This window comes from Erigeron canadensis, chromosome 2, assembly GCF_010389155.1.
Source record: "Erigeron canadensis isolate Cc75 chromosome 2, C_canadensis_v1, whole genome shotgun sequence".
Classification (NCBI taxonomy): domain Eukaryota; kingdom Viridiplantae; phylum Streptophyta; class Magnoliopsida; order Asterales; family Asteraceae; genus Erigeron; species Erigeron canadensis.
In genome coordinates this window covers 27,571,887-27,588,879 of record NC_057762.1, presented here as the reverse complement: position 1 = coordinate 27,588,879, position 16,993 = coordinate 27,571,887, and the positions used below count along the sequence as shown (strand labels likewise).

The following is a 16,993-nucleotide window of genomic DNA, read 5'->3' as shown; positions in this document are numbered from 1 at the left end:
GACCCGTTTCATTTACCATTGAGACTGTAATTAACTAGCAACACCAAGCCAGGCTGCAAATAATTGACCATTTTGATCCAGACATTTACCTGAACATTTGCAGTTAAAACCGACTTAAAAGTGGCACCAACAGCTGCAATTGTCTGTTACGGTTTTGCAAATAAGCAACTCACTGTTGATTTAGATCCATTTCAAAACCTTGGTCATTTCAACCGACTGAACGTGGTATCAACAGGTGTAATATGGTTTGCTAAAGTTCGGCTGATTGTCTGCAAATTTTTTAAGGTAGTGTATAGATATATGGTGTTAAAGCCTAATAACCAATCAAATAGATTTTGATGGGCCACTGGTTCCGATAGCGTCTAGCAAAGTGATGCACATTGTTTACAAATGAACTAGTATTACCAATCGCATATCGCACATGAAGGCAAACAAGTTGAATATACACTATTGGAGCTAGAAACAACCGTTCAATATACGGTAAGATGATACAAATAAAAGAATACAAATGAAAGACTAATGTGCCCAACGCCCCAACCTTGAAGCATATAACATATCAAGACTCCAAGATCACTTAATTTACATTGTGACGTCTATGAAAAATTCCAGAAGCATTTACCCTGCTGGAATAGGCGACCATTTCTTGACCTTTAATCTAAGTAATAACAATGTGAATAGTTGCAAGGAAGCAATCTTAGTCTAGAACCAAGTTTACTTGTATATGAGAATGTGTGTTTATAGATTCACCAATTTCAACGGTACTAAACAACAAGAAAGCTTGGTCTGAGTCGTCTTGCCATCCTCTTGATACTGAAAAAGAGACTGAAAATATATCAATAACACACCATAGAGGAAGTTAATGTGCATGTTCTTCCACACTAGAATGAATTAATTCATTAACTTACGATTCATCTTTTATCCTCTCCGGAAAATGCTTGATGGGCTAGAACCATCAGTTAGACTCAAATCAGCTTTAGTTTTCCGGGCAAACTTCAATAGGCGCTTAAATCCCTTTGGTGCATCCTTTTGGTTGATAATTGTAGGAGGGTGCTGAGCATTTCCCCACTCACAACTGTCAGCTTCACTCGTCGTCTCCTCAAGAAGCATCTGAAACAAAGAATGACGAACACGTGGACTCGAAACTCCAGATGATGCCGCAAGATTGGCTTGACCAGCTACCTGCATGGGGCTTTCTTTGCATGGAATAATCTCATCCCGGTGATGCTCTTCTATTTCCACCCATGCAGTTGGTGAAATTGAAAGTGTTGATTCTTCTTCAGTCCCAATGTTATTATCAACCGTCTCTATCATCTTAAACATGTCATCAACACAAACATCAGATTGATTATGACTAGGACTCTCAGGTTCCTCACATTTAGTGGGACTGGCAACCTGTGTTTCCAAGTTTAACTTGGCAAGGGATTCCGCTGGTCCACATTCCATATCCTGATTTGGACTTGGACTTGTAATTTCAGTAGTATCAACCACCAGATTTTTTTCAGCTTGAATCAGATCTCCAGTGTTAAGAGGTTCCTCAGGTTGAACCGCTAATTTACTCTTGACAACAACCGCACCCACACCTGGACCAATCCCAGTTCCTTTACGAAGGAAAGGTTTTGTCTCCAGTGGGACCACACTACTTTTCTTAGTAACTTTGTTGTAAAAACTGGGTTTAGCAGGAGCAGTGGTAGCTGTAGCAGCATGAATGTCTGCTTGAGTTCGGGATTTTGGTTTTGCTGTCTGTGTGCCTTTCGTTACCGTCGGCTGCTTTTTCTCCTTTACGGTTTTAATGTTCTTCTTAACTTCAGGCGGTGTTGACTTCAGAGTCTTGGGTCGTGGTTGTGGCTTTTCTACTTTTGTGCTTGAACGGACAACTGATGAAGTAGATTGAGGTTTTCTACTCAAGTTAGCAGTAGGAGTGGAACCAGATGATGGAGTTTTAGCAGGTGAACCTCCTGTAGGTCTCGGTGATGGAGTGGCTGGCCATGACTTGCGTGTAGCAGGCAAAGGAGATGGTTTAGTAGTGGTTGCAGCTGTCGTTTTCTTCACAACAGAAGCTTTTGATGTTTCCTTACTTGAACTTGGCAATTGAGTCGTATTCTTTTGAGAAACTTGGGGTCTAGCTTTACTCGCAGCAACCTTCTTTTTACTGACATCATTTGTGGAAGCTATCTCGGCTTTCCTTTCATCAAGAAATTTTTCCATCTCTTTAAATTGGGATTCTTTCTCAGATTTCTTTCCAGAAGCTTCCTTTCGGAGCTTTTCATCCCTTTTTTGCTTATAATGATCATAAAATCCACCTCTTTGTTCCTTCGGATTACTCTTGCTTTTGCTATTATCATTGTTCACACTATGACGTCTAACCGGCTTGCTTTCCATCATTTTCTTGAACAATTGGTTCAATTCTGCTTCCTTTTGTTGATTCCATTCAATAGATGCAGGATGCATTTCAAGCTGTCTAGTCTCCATTTCAACATCTAATACATCAGCATTACCTCTTTTGAATGAGGATGATTTGATGTTTTCTGCAGTTTCAGAACTTTGACTTATAGAAGTTTGAGTGCAAGACTCCGCATTGCCTCCTGGAGCTGGATCTTCAGGGCCTTTGGGAGAAACAGTTTCGTTACTTGTATCACGGACGCACTGCGTAGCACTTTCGCTCATTCCTGAGCTCCATCTTCTCAGTACAGCTTTATTTGCAACAGGTGCAGTTGGCAATGTCTTTGGCTTCTCGGTGTCCACAACTTGATCTTTCTGTTTGTTTTCAAATAGACTAATTTTATCTTGCACGCTCATTCTCAGTGCATTTTGTTTAGCAGGTTTCTCTAAATCTTCGTCTTCACTATCGTGAACAGCGGCATCTCTCTGAGTTGCTGTCTTCTCCCTACCTGGAAAATAATTGAGACTCTTGATACTTAATGTGGCTGACCTGCGTGGGCCTGTTCGTCCTATTTGGACTCGTCTCATCGGAGAAGCTGACCTTCTGGGTGTTGCAGATCTTGCAACGGTTCGACTTCTTTCAACAGATGGTTGTTCTTCTTCACTTGAAAAAGAGTTTTCACTATCTGTTGAGCTCTGACGTTCAATCTGTGCAGCTTTTGCTGGGGAGACACCATATTTGACAGGCGGATTTAACTGGGAAGGTTGAGAAGCAAAAGCAACTGTTTCAATCGTAGAGTCTTTTGGTGATGGTAAGGGACTGACTTCTACAAGCTTCTGTAACGAGTCCCTGAATCAGGCAACTGAAATGAATATATGGACTGCAAAATTTTGTGACTGGTAATGAAGGTATATGTTGGAAGACGGAAATGGGATGAGAAAACCAAATGTTCTTATACTTTTCACAAAAATACAACTGAGAACTGCTTGGAGAATTTATTTTATCAAAAGATAATGAGAAATAGCATGTTTGACCCATTTACTCATGAACAGGTCAATTTGGGTTATGTTTATATCTAACAGGTAAAGTCAAAGATTAGATAGATAGAACATGTAAACACATACAATATACTAAATTGCTGTTTTTCCTACAAATCATAGATTGTTATTGTATATACTTTTTTGTATACATATTTAAGCGAGAATTTATTGATAAAAAATTATCTTTAGAAAAGGACAAAAGTGTTTTAGGTGAACTTCTCTGACTAGCCCTACATGCTACTCCAAATATAACATAATTATACCTTATATCTTCTGCTCCAAAATGATGAGCAAAGTTTTCCAAGTCGGAGATATCCTTGAGCGAGAATCTAGCACCAGTAGCCTGGAAGAGGGCATCAACTATTTGCTCTTTCAATCCTGAGAGCCTTGAATCTACTGCTCGCAGAAGCTCATTCCTAACAAAATATAATATGGTTGAGAAAATGCAGGCAAAAATCAACTGATTACGACAAAAACAGAAAAAAACTTACTTAGATTCAAATGATGATGTCATATCAACTTCAGCCTGTTAAAACATGAGTCCCAGAAGCTAGTTACATTAGAATGAATTAATATATAAAAGTAGAAACTGCTTGTGAGATTAAGACTGATAAATGTAAAGAATAACAGAACATACCTTTGCAAACAACGAAAGTTGGAATTTTCTGGTCTCCACTAATTGAGAGATTTCATTTCCAATACTAAGAATGTCTTGTGAACCAACAATGGCTAAGAATCTAACCAATTGAAATAACTAGGGTGAGCAAGGAGAGATTGGCATCCTCTTATGGGGCAATAAGAAACATGAGATAAAGATAAATATGATATGGACCTTTTTAACGTGGTTGTAGTAAACCATTGAGCATCTTTAACATCATCCGGTGGAAGAATCCTGAAGTTTGAGTCGGAGGTTTTGGATGACAGATCTTTCACTTGAGGTAAATGCGACAATAGTTGGTGCAAATCTCCGGATGCTACCTTTTCTATTCTATTGCTAGCTGAAACAAATGCCTCGTACCTATAGAATAGAAAAGGGGTTTACACTTGGAAGCGTAGTTAAAGAAGAAAGACACCATGAAGAACCATAGATACTGATCACAAATGTGGTTACAAGTTGGCCATCTATAAGCTATAATATAGAGATAATTGAATAGATTGGCAAAGTCCACCTCCTTAGAAAAAAAAATGATGACACCGTCTTTGCTTATGTGTTCGTAGAAAGAAAAAAAGAAGCAGCTTTGATTTTCCGGAACATTTCTTCCTATTTCAAATTTTGATAAATAATTTCTAGAAGTATGCACAAATGATGAATATCATCCTATTTCAACTTTCAAGTATAGCAAATTAGCAATTAGCATTAAAATTCTTGTTTAAGCAATTTTCTATACGCATACAGCTTATGGCATTTTAGCCTCCTTTCTTTTGTTTTTAGGCTAAATAAGCTGTTTCCTAACACCCACAATTGAGGTGATTAGTAACATTATCATGTGTTTATAAGCTAAAAAGAAAACGATCTTTGTGATAAGCTATAACTCAACCAAAACCACTCAACACATATTAAGATAATTAACATATGTATGGCCTCTTGAATTAAGTTTATTTTCATTATCATCCACTTACATGCAAGGAAATCAACACAAATATATTTATATATAAACTTATGCATTTCAATTGAATGAAGTTTAAATCAATCAGAATCCAAAATCAGTTCTTACTTACAAATAATATATAATAATAATAATAATAAAAAACAAAAACAAAACCTGTTATCGGTTGGAAATATCTGAAGTTCGACGTAATCAAGCAACGAATCAGGATCAATTCTTCTCTCCATTGTCTTCAAAATTAATAACCACCTAAATCAATAAAAATTCCAAAAGTCAACCTGGTCAAATCTTACATTTCCCTTCTTCAAACACACATTATTAGTATTTTCACTTCTTCACACACACTCAACATAAACTTGTGGAAAGCTAGCTATATAAATATAGATATAGATATATTCAGTACTAAAATGTTCACTACAAAATTGCATTCAGATCAAAAAACTGATAATAATAATAATACAAATGTTAATTGCAAATAATTACAAAATAACATACATCAACAATTTACTAAATACTAGATCTAACAGTGAAATGAATAACTAAAAAGTCCTACAAACATACAACTCACCGACACACACATACACAAAAAAAAACCCTTATGAGCTTTTTCAATCAAATCTAAAACGAAAACAAAAACACAAACTATGCATAACATATTATTTTAAAACAATTTATTTAAAACAAACATGACTTACAATTACAAACAGTGTAATGTATGTATGTATAGATTATGAAGTCAACGTTGAGTTTGACCAGAACTTTAGTACTTGTTTTAGTTACAGATCTTATTTAGTAGAAATGGAGGTCTAGTGTGTGAGAGAGAAATATAGAGATGTTTGTTTGTTTGTTTGTTTTTGGTACTTGTTTTTCGGGTTTTGTGTCTGGAGAAACAACACACACACACACAAAAGGAGGTGGATGAAGGCGCGTGTTGGATTTGTGTCTTTTTAGAGTTTAGATTTGATGGACTTAAAAAATGTTTAAGGATCTGGTGCTTGTTAATCTTTAACTTTTTTTTTTCTGATCAAAATATTAGTAGGAGTTTAGGACTATTATATTGAATATTTTTTCTTTAAAGTTTAATTTTAATTAAAACGAGATACGTTACCTGGGCGTTGTCCTGAGAGACATTATATTTATTGTATTTCGTACTAGGTAAAAATTATTACATGCTTTAGAAACATTATATAGCTCAAAACCTGAATTGATATTGATTTTTTAATGAGTACGTAATTATAAATTAAAAAACATCGACAGTATAATTTTATAACAAATTAATATATTATATAAATTCTAAAAGATAATAAGTATGAAAGTAGAATATTTAAAATAAAAAAACAAATTAGTATTACAAACATAAATAAAGTTATTTTCCTAAATCATTGAAAATACAAAGTGAAACAAAAATAATCCATAATAATAAAACATTAATCGAAATAACATTGAAACTAATAAGTATTGCAAACAAATTTTTCGAAAATGGTTAGGTGTATATATTCCAAACATACACCCAACTGTTATGTGTATATCTACTATGTAATAGTTCACTTGTAATAAAATGAAATAATCTTAAAAATGTTACAAACTTAAAAAATAATAATATACAATTAAAATAAGTGATTTGTTTTAAACAAATTGAAAGCAATTTAAAAAATCAAAACATAATTTGTCAAGCTCAAAATTAAGAATATAAAATGGGTTTAAAAGAAAATGAAGTGACTCATTAAAAAATAAAAACCGAAAGCAGCGAAAGAAGAGGCGGGCGCGCTAGGGGCAAAAAAAATAAAATAGTCCGTTACTAGTTTTTACACCCTACTTGTTTTTAATATATATGTTAATGAGAAAATGAAAATGGGGGACAGACAATGAGTGGTGTGAATGTGATATATGTTTTCTCTCTGTATGTGTAAACGCAGTTTGCAGCACGTGTATGTCACCTTCTTGCTTCTTAAAGAGGGAAGACGATGTGAGAAAAAAAAAGTCCTCAATTTATCATTTTCATAGGTATTTTTATTATTATCATTATTATTTTATTTATAAACAAAATTTTCACTATGCAACATTAATCACAATGTATGTGTGAAGAAGAAAGTGTATAGGAGCCCCTTGCCCCCTTCTATTCTTCCTTCGAACAAATTAAAATAAGATTTTAGATTCGATTTAAGATAAAATGAGAAAATGATAACTATGCCTTATTAATTATATTTTATTGTATTAATAACAATTCACAAATACAAAAAATAATTACGTACAAATTACTAATACATGAGGTGACTTTTTTAAACACAACCAACGAAATTACTTTTATCATTTTCAAATAATGTAACAACAAAAAAAATGTATTTTTAATACTTTTTTATCTTAAACATCTACTAGTTTCAATCAGTATATATTAAGTATTAAAACGTAACGACATTTCTAAATGATGACACTAAGACTTATTTTCCAATAAGTTTAGTAAAAAACATTATATTAAAATTTTAGGTAATGAATAAACTTGACCAAGTTACAATGATTTTAGTATAACAATTTTAGTTGAAAACTCAAATCTCTCAATTTTAACTTTATGAATGGGAAATGATATTTGCTCACATTTATTAATTAATCGACTACACATATTTTACTTACCAGTACAATATGTTTTTTAACAGTTATATTGTGTGATAGGTTTATCAATATTTATGGTACTTTAAAAATGTTTAACATTAAAGATGGCTTTATGTATCTAATTAGGCTCAAAATAATGGTCCAAAAGGATCAAAAGCATACCCAATTTGGGCCCATAAATATGAGTTAAAAGAAATCCTCTTAAAACATAACCAAAAAAACATCTAATCAGTCTAATCGTGTACGTTGATTTTATCTTCAATTACTACGTAATTAACTTGTAATCAAAAATTACATTTTTAGCTATTATTAAAAATACAGATTCAATTCCATGGCCAACAAGTTTAGGTGACAAGTTTTGATATTTAATAAGTGATGATCATGAATTCATCATGGTGATGGACGACCATAGTCAATCAGAGATTGAAATTTACCATTTAACAAAGTAAAAAAAAAAAAGTTATTTAATGAACGTTTGTTGTGAAAGACATTTTAAATCCAATAATCTAACAAAAAGAATTACAAACTTTAATTTATCCCATGGTTTGCCGACTAATTAAAACATTCTTAAAAAAAGTATCGTGCAATTAAGTGTATATGGATATTAATTACTCGTACTTTGTAAGATAAGAACATAACTTAATTTCATCATCATATCTTTGACACCTATATATATATATTTTTTTTTAAAGGTGAATTTCGCTGGAAACTTTATATCGCGATTCGACAGCGGAAGGTTTAACATACGTTGTCTTAACTGGGTCCGCGCTAGAGAGCTCTCTCGAAGTAGAAATGCCTATTTCAAATACCCGATTGGGGGAAAACTCCATATTAATCCGCCCGAAGGCATGACGATCAATAGGGGTAAACCCTCAATTTTCTTCCATTGATCAGTTTGTATATGTCATTTAGTATTGGGATAAATACTTAGGAATGTAATGAACTATGCACAAATGTTTATGTTGTGTAATGAACTACATAGATGTTTATTGTATGTAATGAACTTTCAAATCTAGGTTATTGGATGTATTCGACCAATCAAAAGCATACAAGTGACAGCTTAGATAGTTGCCACATATACCCGGGTACATTCAATAACCAAGATTTGAAAGTTTATTACATACAATAAACATATAAGTAGTTCATTACATAACATAAACATTCGTGCATAGTTTATTACATTACGAGTACTTATCCATTTAGTATTTAGAATTAGTCAAGAAAGATGGGTATAAATTGCTAGATGTAAAATCAATATGATATTAGTCTATTATATTTATGTCTTATATATATATGGTCACATGGGAGACTGATATACTCAGACTTTAAAGAACACGAAAAATCAGTATATTCCAAACAGATGATCCGCAAGTGGCAGCTAAGAGATCTCACTACGTTCTCTCAAATATATATTAAACAAATATGAAAAAGATTTCAAAGGCTTACGTTCGATCGATCGAGATATCTACTACCACCGCCAGTATATATAATTACGATTGCATGTTCTAACATTTTATATTCAAATGATACCCTCCATGTTCTTAATTTTTATACTTTTATCTTGAAACTATTACTACTTAATTAGTAGGTTATCAGAACATAGTACAATAAATCTTTGTGTGCATGTAAGGATAACATTTCTGGTTACCAATTATCGCCATGCCAACATTTGACATATAGTGGAAAACAATGATATTGTGCAATTTGTGCCACAGCCAAAAAAAAAAAAAAAAATTTCGAAACATGGAGATATATGCCAATGCGTAGGGCGTGCATGCCAAAAACATACCTTAACAGTTTTATTAAGCAAATTCGCCCAAGTTTTACCTCGTCAAGATGTAACCCGGATTTCGATCATTTTTTCGAATTGTTTATCACCATCTCCCATTTTAACTACGGATTTTGAGAATATAAACAACGTAATCACAAGCAACCTAATCGGATCCTAGCAACATATTACACATAGAGTGTAATTTCAGCGACTCTAGAACGGAATCAAAATTCCGACAATACTACCACAATAATACTACTACCAATATAATCAATCTAAGTAATTAATCCGCAATATATATATATATATATATAAGTTCGTGTAAGAACCATCTGAATTGGAAGAACCATGAAATCTTTTAAATTATAGAGTAAATTACACTTTTCGTCTCTAAAGTTGACACGTTTTTCACTTTTGATCTCTAAACTTTAAAAATTACAATTTTGACCCCTAAAGTTGGCCAATTTTTTTAATAATCGTCCTTTGGCCTTACGGCGTTAAAAAATGGCCGTTAACATACGCACATGCTAGACACGTGAGGATACTAATATCATTTCACCTTACATCGAGGGACGAAAAGTGAAAAAATAGCTACTTGAAGGACGAAAAGTGAAAAAATAGCTACTTAAGGGACGAAAAATGAAAATCATACAAATAAATTTATTCTTCCATTCTTTCTTTTCCAATCATCTTCTCTGATCATTTTTACCGTTGGATTTTCCGATTACACATTTATTTTTCGATGATACCTAATAAAAACTCGACTTTGAATCCAAATCTAAACCACAAACAAAATCATTTACTCAAATTCATGACATTCAAAACATAACCAATCAAACAAATTATAGTTCAAACATGTCAGTCATCTTTTTTGTTTCTTTTCTAAATTTTGATTTTAATTGAAAGGGGGACAGTGGATGGTGGTGATTCTAGGTGGCGGCGGTTGGTTTGTGGTAATTCTAGTCGGCGACGGTTGGTTGGTGGTGAATGTAGACGGCAGTGGTTGGAAGTGACTGTAGACGACGGTGTTTGGTGGTAATTGTAGGCAGCAATGGCTAGTGGTGATTGTAGTCGGTGGTGGCTGGTGTTGATTGTAGTGGCGGTGGCTGGTGGTAATTATAGGCGGTGGTGGCCGGAGGTGGCGGTGGGTGGCAGTGGCTCGTGGTGGTTTATAGACGGCAGTGACTGGTGTTGGTTACAGATGGCGGTGGCTGGTAGCGGCGGCTGTTGTTGGTGGTTATTAGGTGGTGGTGATTGGAGGGGCTTGGGGGTAAAGGGAAATAAATGTCTAGTCGGAAAATTTCATCGGAAAAGAAAGAATGGAAGAATAAATTTATTTGTATGATTTTCAATTTTCGTCCCTCAAGTAGCTATTTTTTCACTTTTCATCCCTCAGGTAACTATTTTTTCACTTTTCGTCCCTCGGTGTAAGGTGAAAAGACATTAGTGCTCTCACGTGTCTAGCACGTGCGTACGTTAACGGCCATTTTTTAACGCCGTAAGGCCAAAGGACGATTATTGAAATAATTGGCCAACTTTAGGGTCAAAGTTGTAATTTTTAAAGTTTAACGATCAAAAGTGAAAAACGTGCAAACCTCAGGGATGAAAAGTATAATTTACTCTAAATTATAACTTCTTGTTTCTTATGTGAATGATCTATGTGAAAAAATTGTACGAAGAATATAAATATTATAATAGTGATGTAAGTATTTCTTGGTATTATGTTTTAATTATAAAAAAAAAAACAAGATCCCACCAAAACATACAAAGCCATACATTATGAAAATATTTGATAAAAGATTATATTACTCGTAGTGCTCAATTAACAACACACATGCATGTAATTCTATTATCTCCCCACTACCACCAAACCGAAAGTTGTAAGTAACAAATCGAAAATGAGTATATGAGAATCACACAAAGGCCTAAAGAAAGTCATCATTATTGCATTATTATAACATATCCATTATATATCTACTTTTGCTTTTATAAAACAAAAAAGCGATTTTAAAGGAAAGCTCCACCTCTCCATGCATCATATTCACTTTATGCTCGTTTAGCGAACAAAGAGTATTAAATTTCATTTATCCACTTTATACCAGATTATAAGCTTATAGTTCAGAAACGATGACAATGATATCCATTTCTTTAAAGACATATTGTTTTACTCCTACATCTGCATTACACAAATGATTGGATAAAGATTAATGACTCTCGAAAATTCCCTATTAATGACTCTCAAAAATTCCCTATTAATCCACCCTTATAATTCAAGAATCGGGACTCGAACCCGATTGAATCCTTTCAACATCAAAGATTTGTACATTAGAGTCAAATACTCGCTAACTCCTAATAACCAAGAATAAGAATTTCATCCGAATACCAGTTTTGTCACCATGTTGGATACGTTCTAAAAACAAGTTATCACTTTGGACACGCTCTAAAAACAAATTAACCTATTTACCCTACGCATGACTGGTATCAAACTATAAATTAGATCTATAATCTATGTTTATGTTGCAAAGCAAGTTTCTTTCGAGCACTAATATCGACGTCCGTTGATTATTTATGTAAGACATGATCATGTCTAAAAGAACCAAATAGTAATGATCTAATTAGACCTAATTGCCTCCAAGACATTGAATAACATTAACAAACCATTGAAAAAGTACAAGTGCATGAAAAGTGACCCAACCCTATCAGGCTCCTTTTGACCTGTACCACAAACCATCAACATGAGTGTTAAAGGCAAGAACTCTTCCTTGACTACACAAGATTATATACCTTATCTACGGAAGAGGATAAGACCAGGTCCATTATTAATAGGAGAAGATATATTCTTATGAGATCAAGGATCTGATACGATATTTGGGATAGATTCCATAATCTGTGATTATAACAAAGATCAGGCGTCGTGTATGTTTGGGATGGAGGTTGCTGGCAAATTCCTTATATATAGGAGCCTTTGTCGTTAAGAAGACAAGGCTTTACGCCAACATGTAACAGGCTTCGTTCATGAAAGAACACATCAGCAGTAGAGAAGTACATACGAGGTAGGTTTTGTATGCCAAGTGTGGTTGCTAGATCATGCAAACAATACATGACAAACAGTATGGTCCTTCAAAAGCCCAAAATATTAATCACATTCATGAGCAAACTACACTACTGATAGATTATATACGGGTCACAGGCCAAGAAAACAAAAACCTCCAAAAATGCTTAACATAAAATTTACTAAACAAGTTTTTAATGACATTGATCAGCATAATACACTACTTATGGGGGTCATGGGCCAAGAGAACTAAAAATCTCTATAAAACATAACATAAACTTCACAGGATTAACATTTAAATGAAATATACCCAAACCCATACCTAAGAACCCACTTACGAATCAAACACCGTCTTAGTTAGACCACACATGGACTAGACCATGGATATTACCAGTATAGATCTCGTTATGCTCTTCATCATAGAAAAGGGCAGTGATGTCTTCCAGCGCCTCCATGGCTTCTGCATCATTCATTGCCTTCACTTTAGCTACGCAGTCTCCTGTTGCAACATTGATGATCTTGATCAAGCCTGTCAGAAAGAAAAAACATATAGATTTTAGTATACCCGCTACCCAAAAGGCTTTCTTCCTGATTTTTCAGTTCAGGGATTATCTTGTCTAGAGTTGGTAATTGCGACCCAGTCACTTAAAAATGAGCAGATTTGGTTTTTCTTATTCTCATACAGATAAATTTTGGAAAAACACACGACAATATAGGTTAAGATTTGCCCAACGTCTATTTTTAAAGCATAGAGCCTCCTAAAGTACATTATTATAAGATATGGACTATTTTTGGATCAAAAAGTTTTTGCAGGTCAACGCAACCCATTTCGACCCATACTAAAAGATGAAACTTGCTACACCTGTCTTGATCCACATATCTTGAAACCTCTAATCTCATCTCATTCTTTATATAAAATATATAACGATTGTGTTCCTTTTTCAACACATTTCAACTTCACATATTGTATAATGTATATGGTTCACATGTTGCCATATCAAAATGCACATAACAGCCAGTCAGCCACAACACTGTCAATTTAATTGCCTAAGAAAAACATGCCAGTTTCCATACATAGTTATTGACTCTAAATTTAATTGCCTACATTAGAGTTGTAACCTTTGTCTTATTCCATCTATATATTTTGTGTAGCCGTAAGTCAATAAATAGGGTTAAAATACTTTATTGCAAAAGTGTTTACACAATTCAAAGGTTTATCAGGTCCTCCCCAAACCCGATGACCAACATCAATGATAGCAAGCAAAATGTAAATCAGAAATTTACCATTTCCTCCGGTTACAGAATCAGCTTTGCAATAGGAAATGATTAAATCCTGAGCATTTGTGATGTACATGTTGTTAATGTCGAACAAATAATGACTTTCATAAGAAGTCACAAGGTCGCCATAGAGGTTCCAGACCGCCACTTTTTTCTGTCCAAGCGTCACGAATAATTGGCTGTCATGCAGATAGAGAAAGGCCGACGGTGTCGCAAATTCTGTCCTATTAACTTCTGTTAGCTCGGAATTGCGTGCCTGTGTATAGAAGGGTTCCCATTCATGTTTGACATTAGTCCAGCAAACTAGGAAGAGTGGGTAATATGTCAAAATGGCCAGATATTTTGAACAGGTCAAAACACGACAACACTATTCATAAAAATGTAACAAAATAGAGAAATGATATCGTGTTAACGATGAGTACAAAGATCAAAATAGTTCAATGAATATCTAATTTTCTGAATGACTTCAGAGGATTTATAAATTAAAAGTACACTTTGGGTTACTTCAACCCGTTCAGCCATTTTGACTTGCATCAATTGACATAGATTAAGTGAGAAAGTAAATACGTATGATAATAATACTGTGCTTAATTAAGTTAATTGGTCGCCACATCTATCGACATATTGATTAAGTAAGAGAGTAAATAAGATCCTTACATCAAAAATATGAAGATTCTCATTCTCTTGCTTGATAAGAATATTTTCATGAAACAGTTCAATGAAATCCACCTTACTTTGACAGAGAACATAGTCGAAAGTTCTCAAAACAGTTCCGTCTTCAATCGAGAGGATCTTTAGAGGGACATAAGTGACATGAACACTTACTTTATTATATACCAGCAACATGATCCCAGTGCTGTTTGCGAAAAATGAATAGAGAAAGTGTCATCGATATATCAACATCCTTCATCTACTTTTACACTAGAAATTTACCTTAGTTTGATTTCTTCAATGTTCTCATCTGATATGGAGTATAACATCATATAATTTTTCAAATTGAACACCTTGTAAATTCTGGCAGAAGAACAACAAAATTAAATGCTAAAGTCAGCCGCAAGAGATAGCATGATCATGCAAAGAGATAGGAATCGTACTGGTCAAGTCTTACCTATCTTGTGCTGAGAAAATAAGAACTTTTGCATTCACGTCGTCAAACTCCACAAATCCAGACGAATCTATATACTCGGACTCGAAAAGAGCATAACCTGCATCTGGCATACCCCTCCTTATGTATCTAACACCATTAAGGAACAATATACTAAGTAATAACTTTTAAAAGATCGAGAAAAAAAAATGTCACATGAATAGCAAGTTTTCACATACTCAATCGGGGTTGTTCTAAACTTCAAGGTTTTAATCTTGTCTGAATCATAGACTGAAACAGAAATGACGGAATTATCATTCTTATTGTAAAACAAGTTTCGTATAAGTTCATCATGTCTGATATTCAGAAAGCATATCCTTTTATTTGTCTCTGCGTCAAATAGATAACATGCCAAATTATCATTAACTACATAATTCAAAATGATCCCTTTTTTTTTTCCTGATTCTTAATCGTACCTCGACTGAATGCAGCACAGATTCCAGATTCTGCAAGAGCAAAGACTATACCATGAGCAGCAACTATTTCTACAATTTTTGACCTCTTATAAAGTTCCTCTGAATCATGAGTATCATACTCTTCCTATTTTTCATATATCAAAAAACAAAATTTCAAGAAAATAATGGCTTCTCATAACATTAAATTAACAAAATAAAACAAAGTATATTAGACATACATGTGAAGTATTAAAATTTCTCAAGTACTATTGCAGTTATTAATAAAATGTAGGTTAACAAAATTTAACATAATGACATTTTTTCATTTTTTAGCTATTAAACTGGTATCTATAAGCAAAGAAAAACATACACACACACACACACAATCAAAAATCGAGTCTTCAATACACAGCCACTACTTGGTTAGACCAAAAGTTGGGACCAGAGCCAAGTGATTTGAATGCAAAACAAAAACATATTAGTATCAGTATGCAGACTATTGAAATCTCCATCAATCACAGAATCACAACTAAAGTACTGCATAAAAGCGGAAACACAATCATTTTCTAATTTGCAACCGCTTTTTGCTACATTTGGTACACACAATGACAATAATCTAAGCAATTCTATCTATCTATCTATCTCATTTGCAACTAACAAACCTCAATTACTGAATACAAACTAACTTAGGCTATCTCAAAGGGGGATATTTTACACATCCTTCCATGTTCCTTGTCCATAGCATTGAAGCATGTTAGTCTTGTTCATATGGTATTTGTCCATAGTTAATGACATGTTTTTCGATATCCTTAAAATATCCGAAGTACTTTTTTTTGATTGAATATGAAAATTTATAAGGAAGTGGAAAATATAAGGCTATGTAAGGATATTGTATGGTTGGAGGGGAAATTAAAGGAATTTATGGATTAGTAAATACTTTTAGGATTTGTAAGGATATGATGTGGCAGCTCAAGGACGCCTAAGGGCGTATGTTTTGCCAAACTTGAGAACTACATCATATCTCTAAGTTAGCATATCAATATGGCTCACGTCAACACAATCACATCACCACAGAAACTGCACTAGTAAAATTTCAGAACACGTTTAAAAATATTGAACTATACTTAGACTCTGGAGTTGGGGCTCGTTCTCATGAGGGAATTCTGTGATGGATGCTCTTGGGAGGTGGTGACACACAACGACCAATCCTGAAAGACCACTCTTTCAAACTTTTGTTAATATATACATTGTAAAATTTCATTTCTTGGCATATTAATGGATATATGTACATATACTTCTAACTTTGATGATGAGTTAAATGTATGAAGTTAATTTGTGCCTAATTGTCAGATAATGTCATAATATTCATTCTTAACCTATCATATTCAGAGCGAAAATGGCCATAATGGCATAAAGTAGATATCATTTATGCAAAATGGCCTATTTACTAAAAAAAAAAACCTAAAACAACCTTCATCTATGGGGCCATGTGGTCACATGGTTGCAGTAACAGTGGGGTTTCACCCCATTGGTAAAAACAATAATAATAATAATTATTCTCTATGTATAGATAATGTAACAGATTCAACTAATTAATTGTGATAAATCATCACATATACAAAGTTAAAAAAGAAAAATAAACTAACAGAAAGGGAAAACCTGTAAACGTATGTTTTTGAACCTCCGTTTTGCAGTGGCAATTAGTGTATGATCAGACAT

General features: G+C 33.8%; 2 protein-coding genes across 3 annotated transcripts; both read right to left on the bottom strand.

Annotated features, from left to right (window-relative positions):
- Positions 1 to 422: 422 nt before the first annotated feature.
- Positions 423 to 5,892, bottom strand: LOC122587375 (serine/arginine repetitive matrix protein 1-like). 2 transcript variants are annotated; one of them, XM_043759525.1, is made up of 8 exons: positions 5,723 to 5,892; positions 5,184 to 5,276; positions 4,253 to 4,438; positions 4,058 to 4,157; positions 3,912 to 3,946; positions 3,684 to 3,836; positions 906 to 3,229; positions 423 to 822 (listed from the first exon to the last, which is right to left on the bottom strand). In XM_043759525.1, the coding sequence occupies exons 2-7, from the start codon at positions 5,252 to 5,254 to the stop codon at positions 916 to 918; spliced, it is 2,859 nt and encodes a 952-aa protein (XP_043615460.1). In that variant the 5' UTR covers positions 5,255 to 5,276; positions 5,723 to 5,892; the 3' UTR covers positions 423 to 822; positions 906 to 915. The 2 variants fall into 2 exon arrangements, with proteins under 2 accessions (XP_043615460.1, XP_043615458.1); XM_043759523.1 differs by having other exon boundaries at positions 423 to 810; positions 5,723 to 5,890.
- A 6,710-nt stretch (positions 5,893 to 12,602) lies between these two features.
- LOC122588007 lies at positions 12,603 to 16,993 on the bottom strand. The gene is made up of 8 exons (XM_043760155.1): positions 16,934 to 16,993; positions 15,296 to 15,419; positions 15,059 to 15,209; positions 14,844 to 14,969; positions 14,669 to 14,749; positions 14,393 to 14,591; positions 13,742 to 13,991; positions 12,603 to 12,986 (listed from the first exon to the last, which is right to left on the bottom strand). Exons 1-8 carry the CDS (start codon positions 16,991 to 16,993, stop codon positions 12,811 to 12,813), a joined length of 1,167 nt encoding a protein of 388 aa, XP_043616090.1. The 3' UTR covers positions 12,603 to 12,810.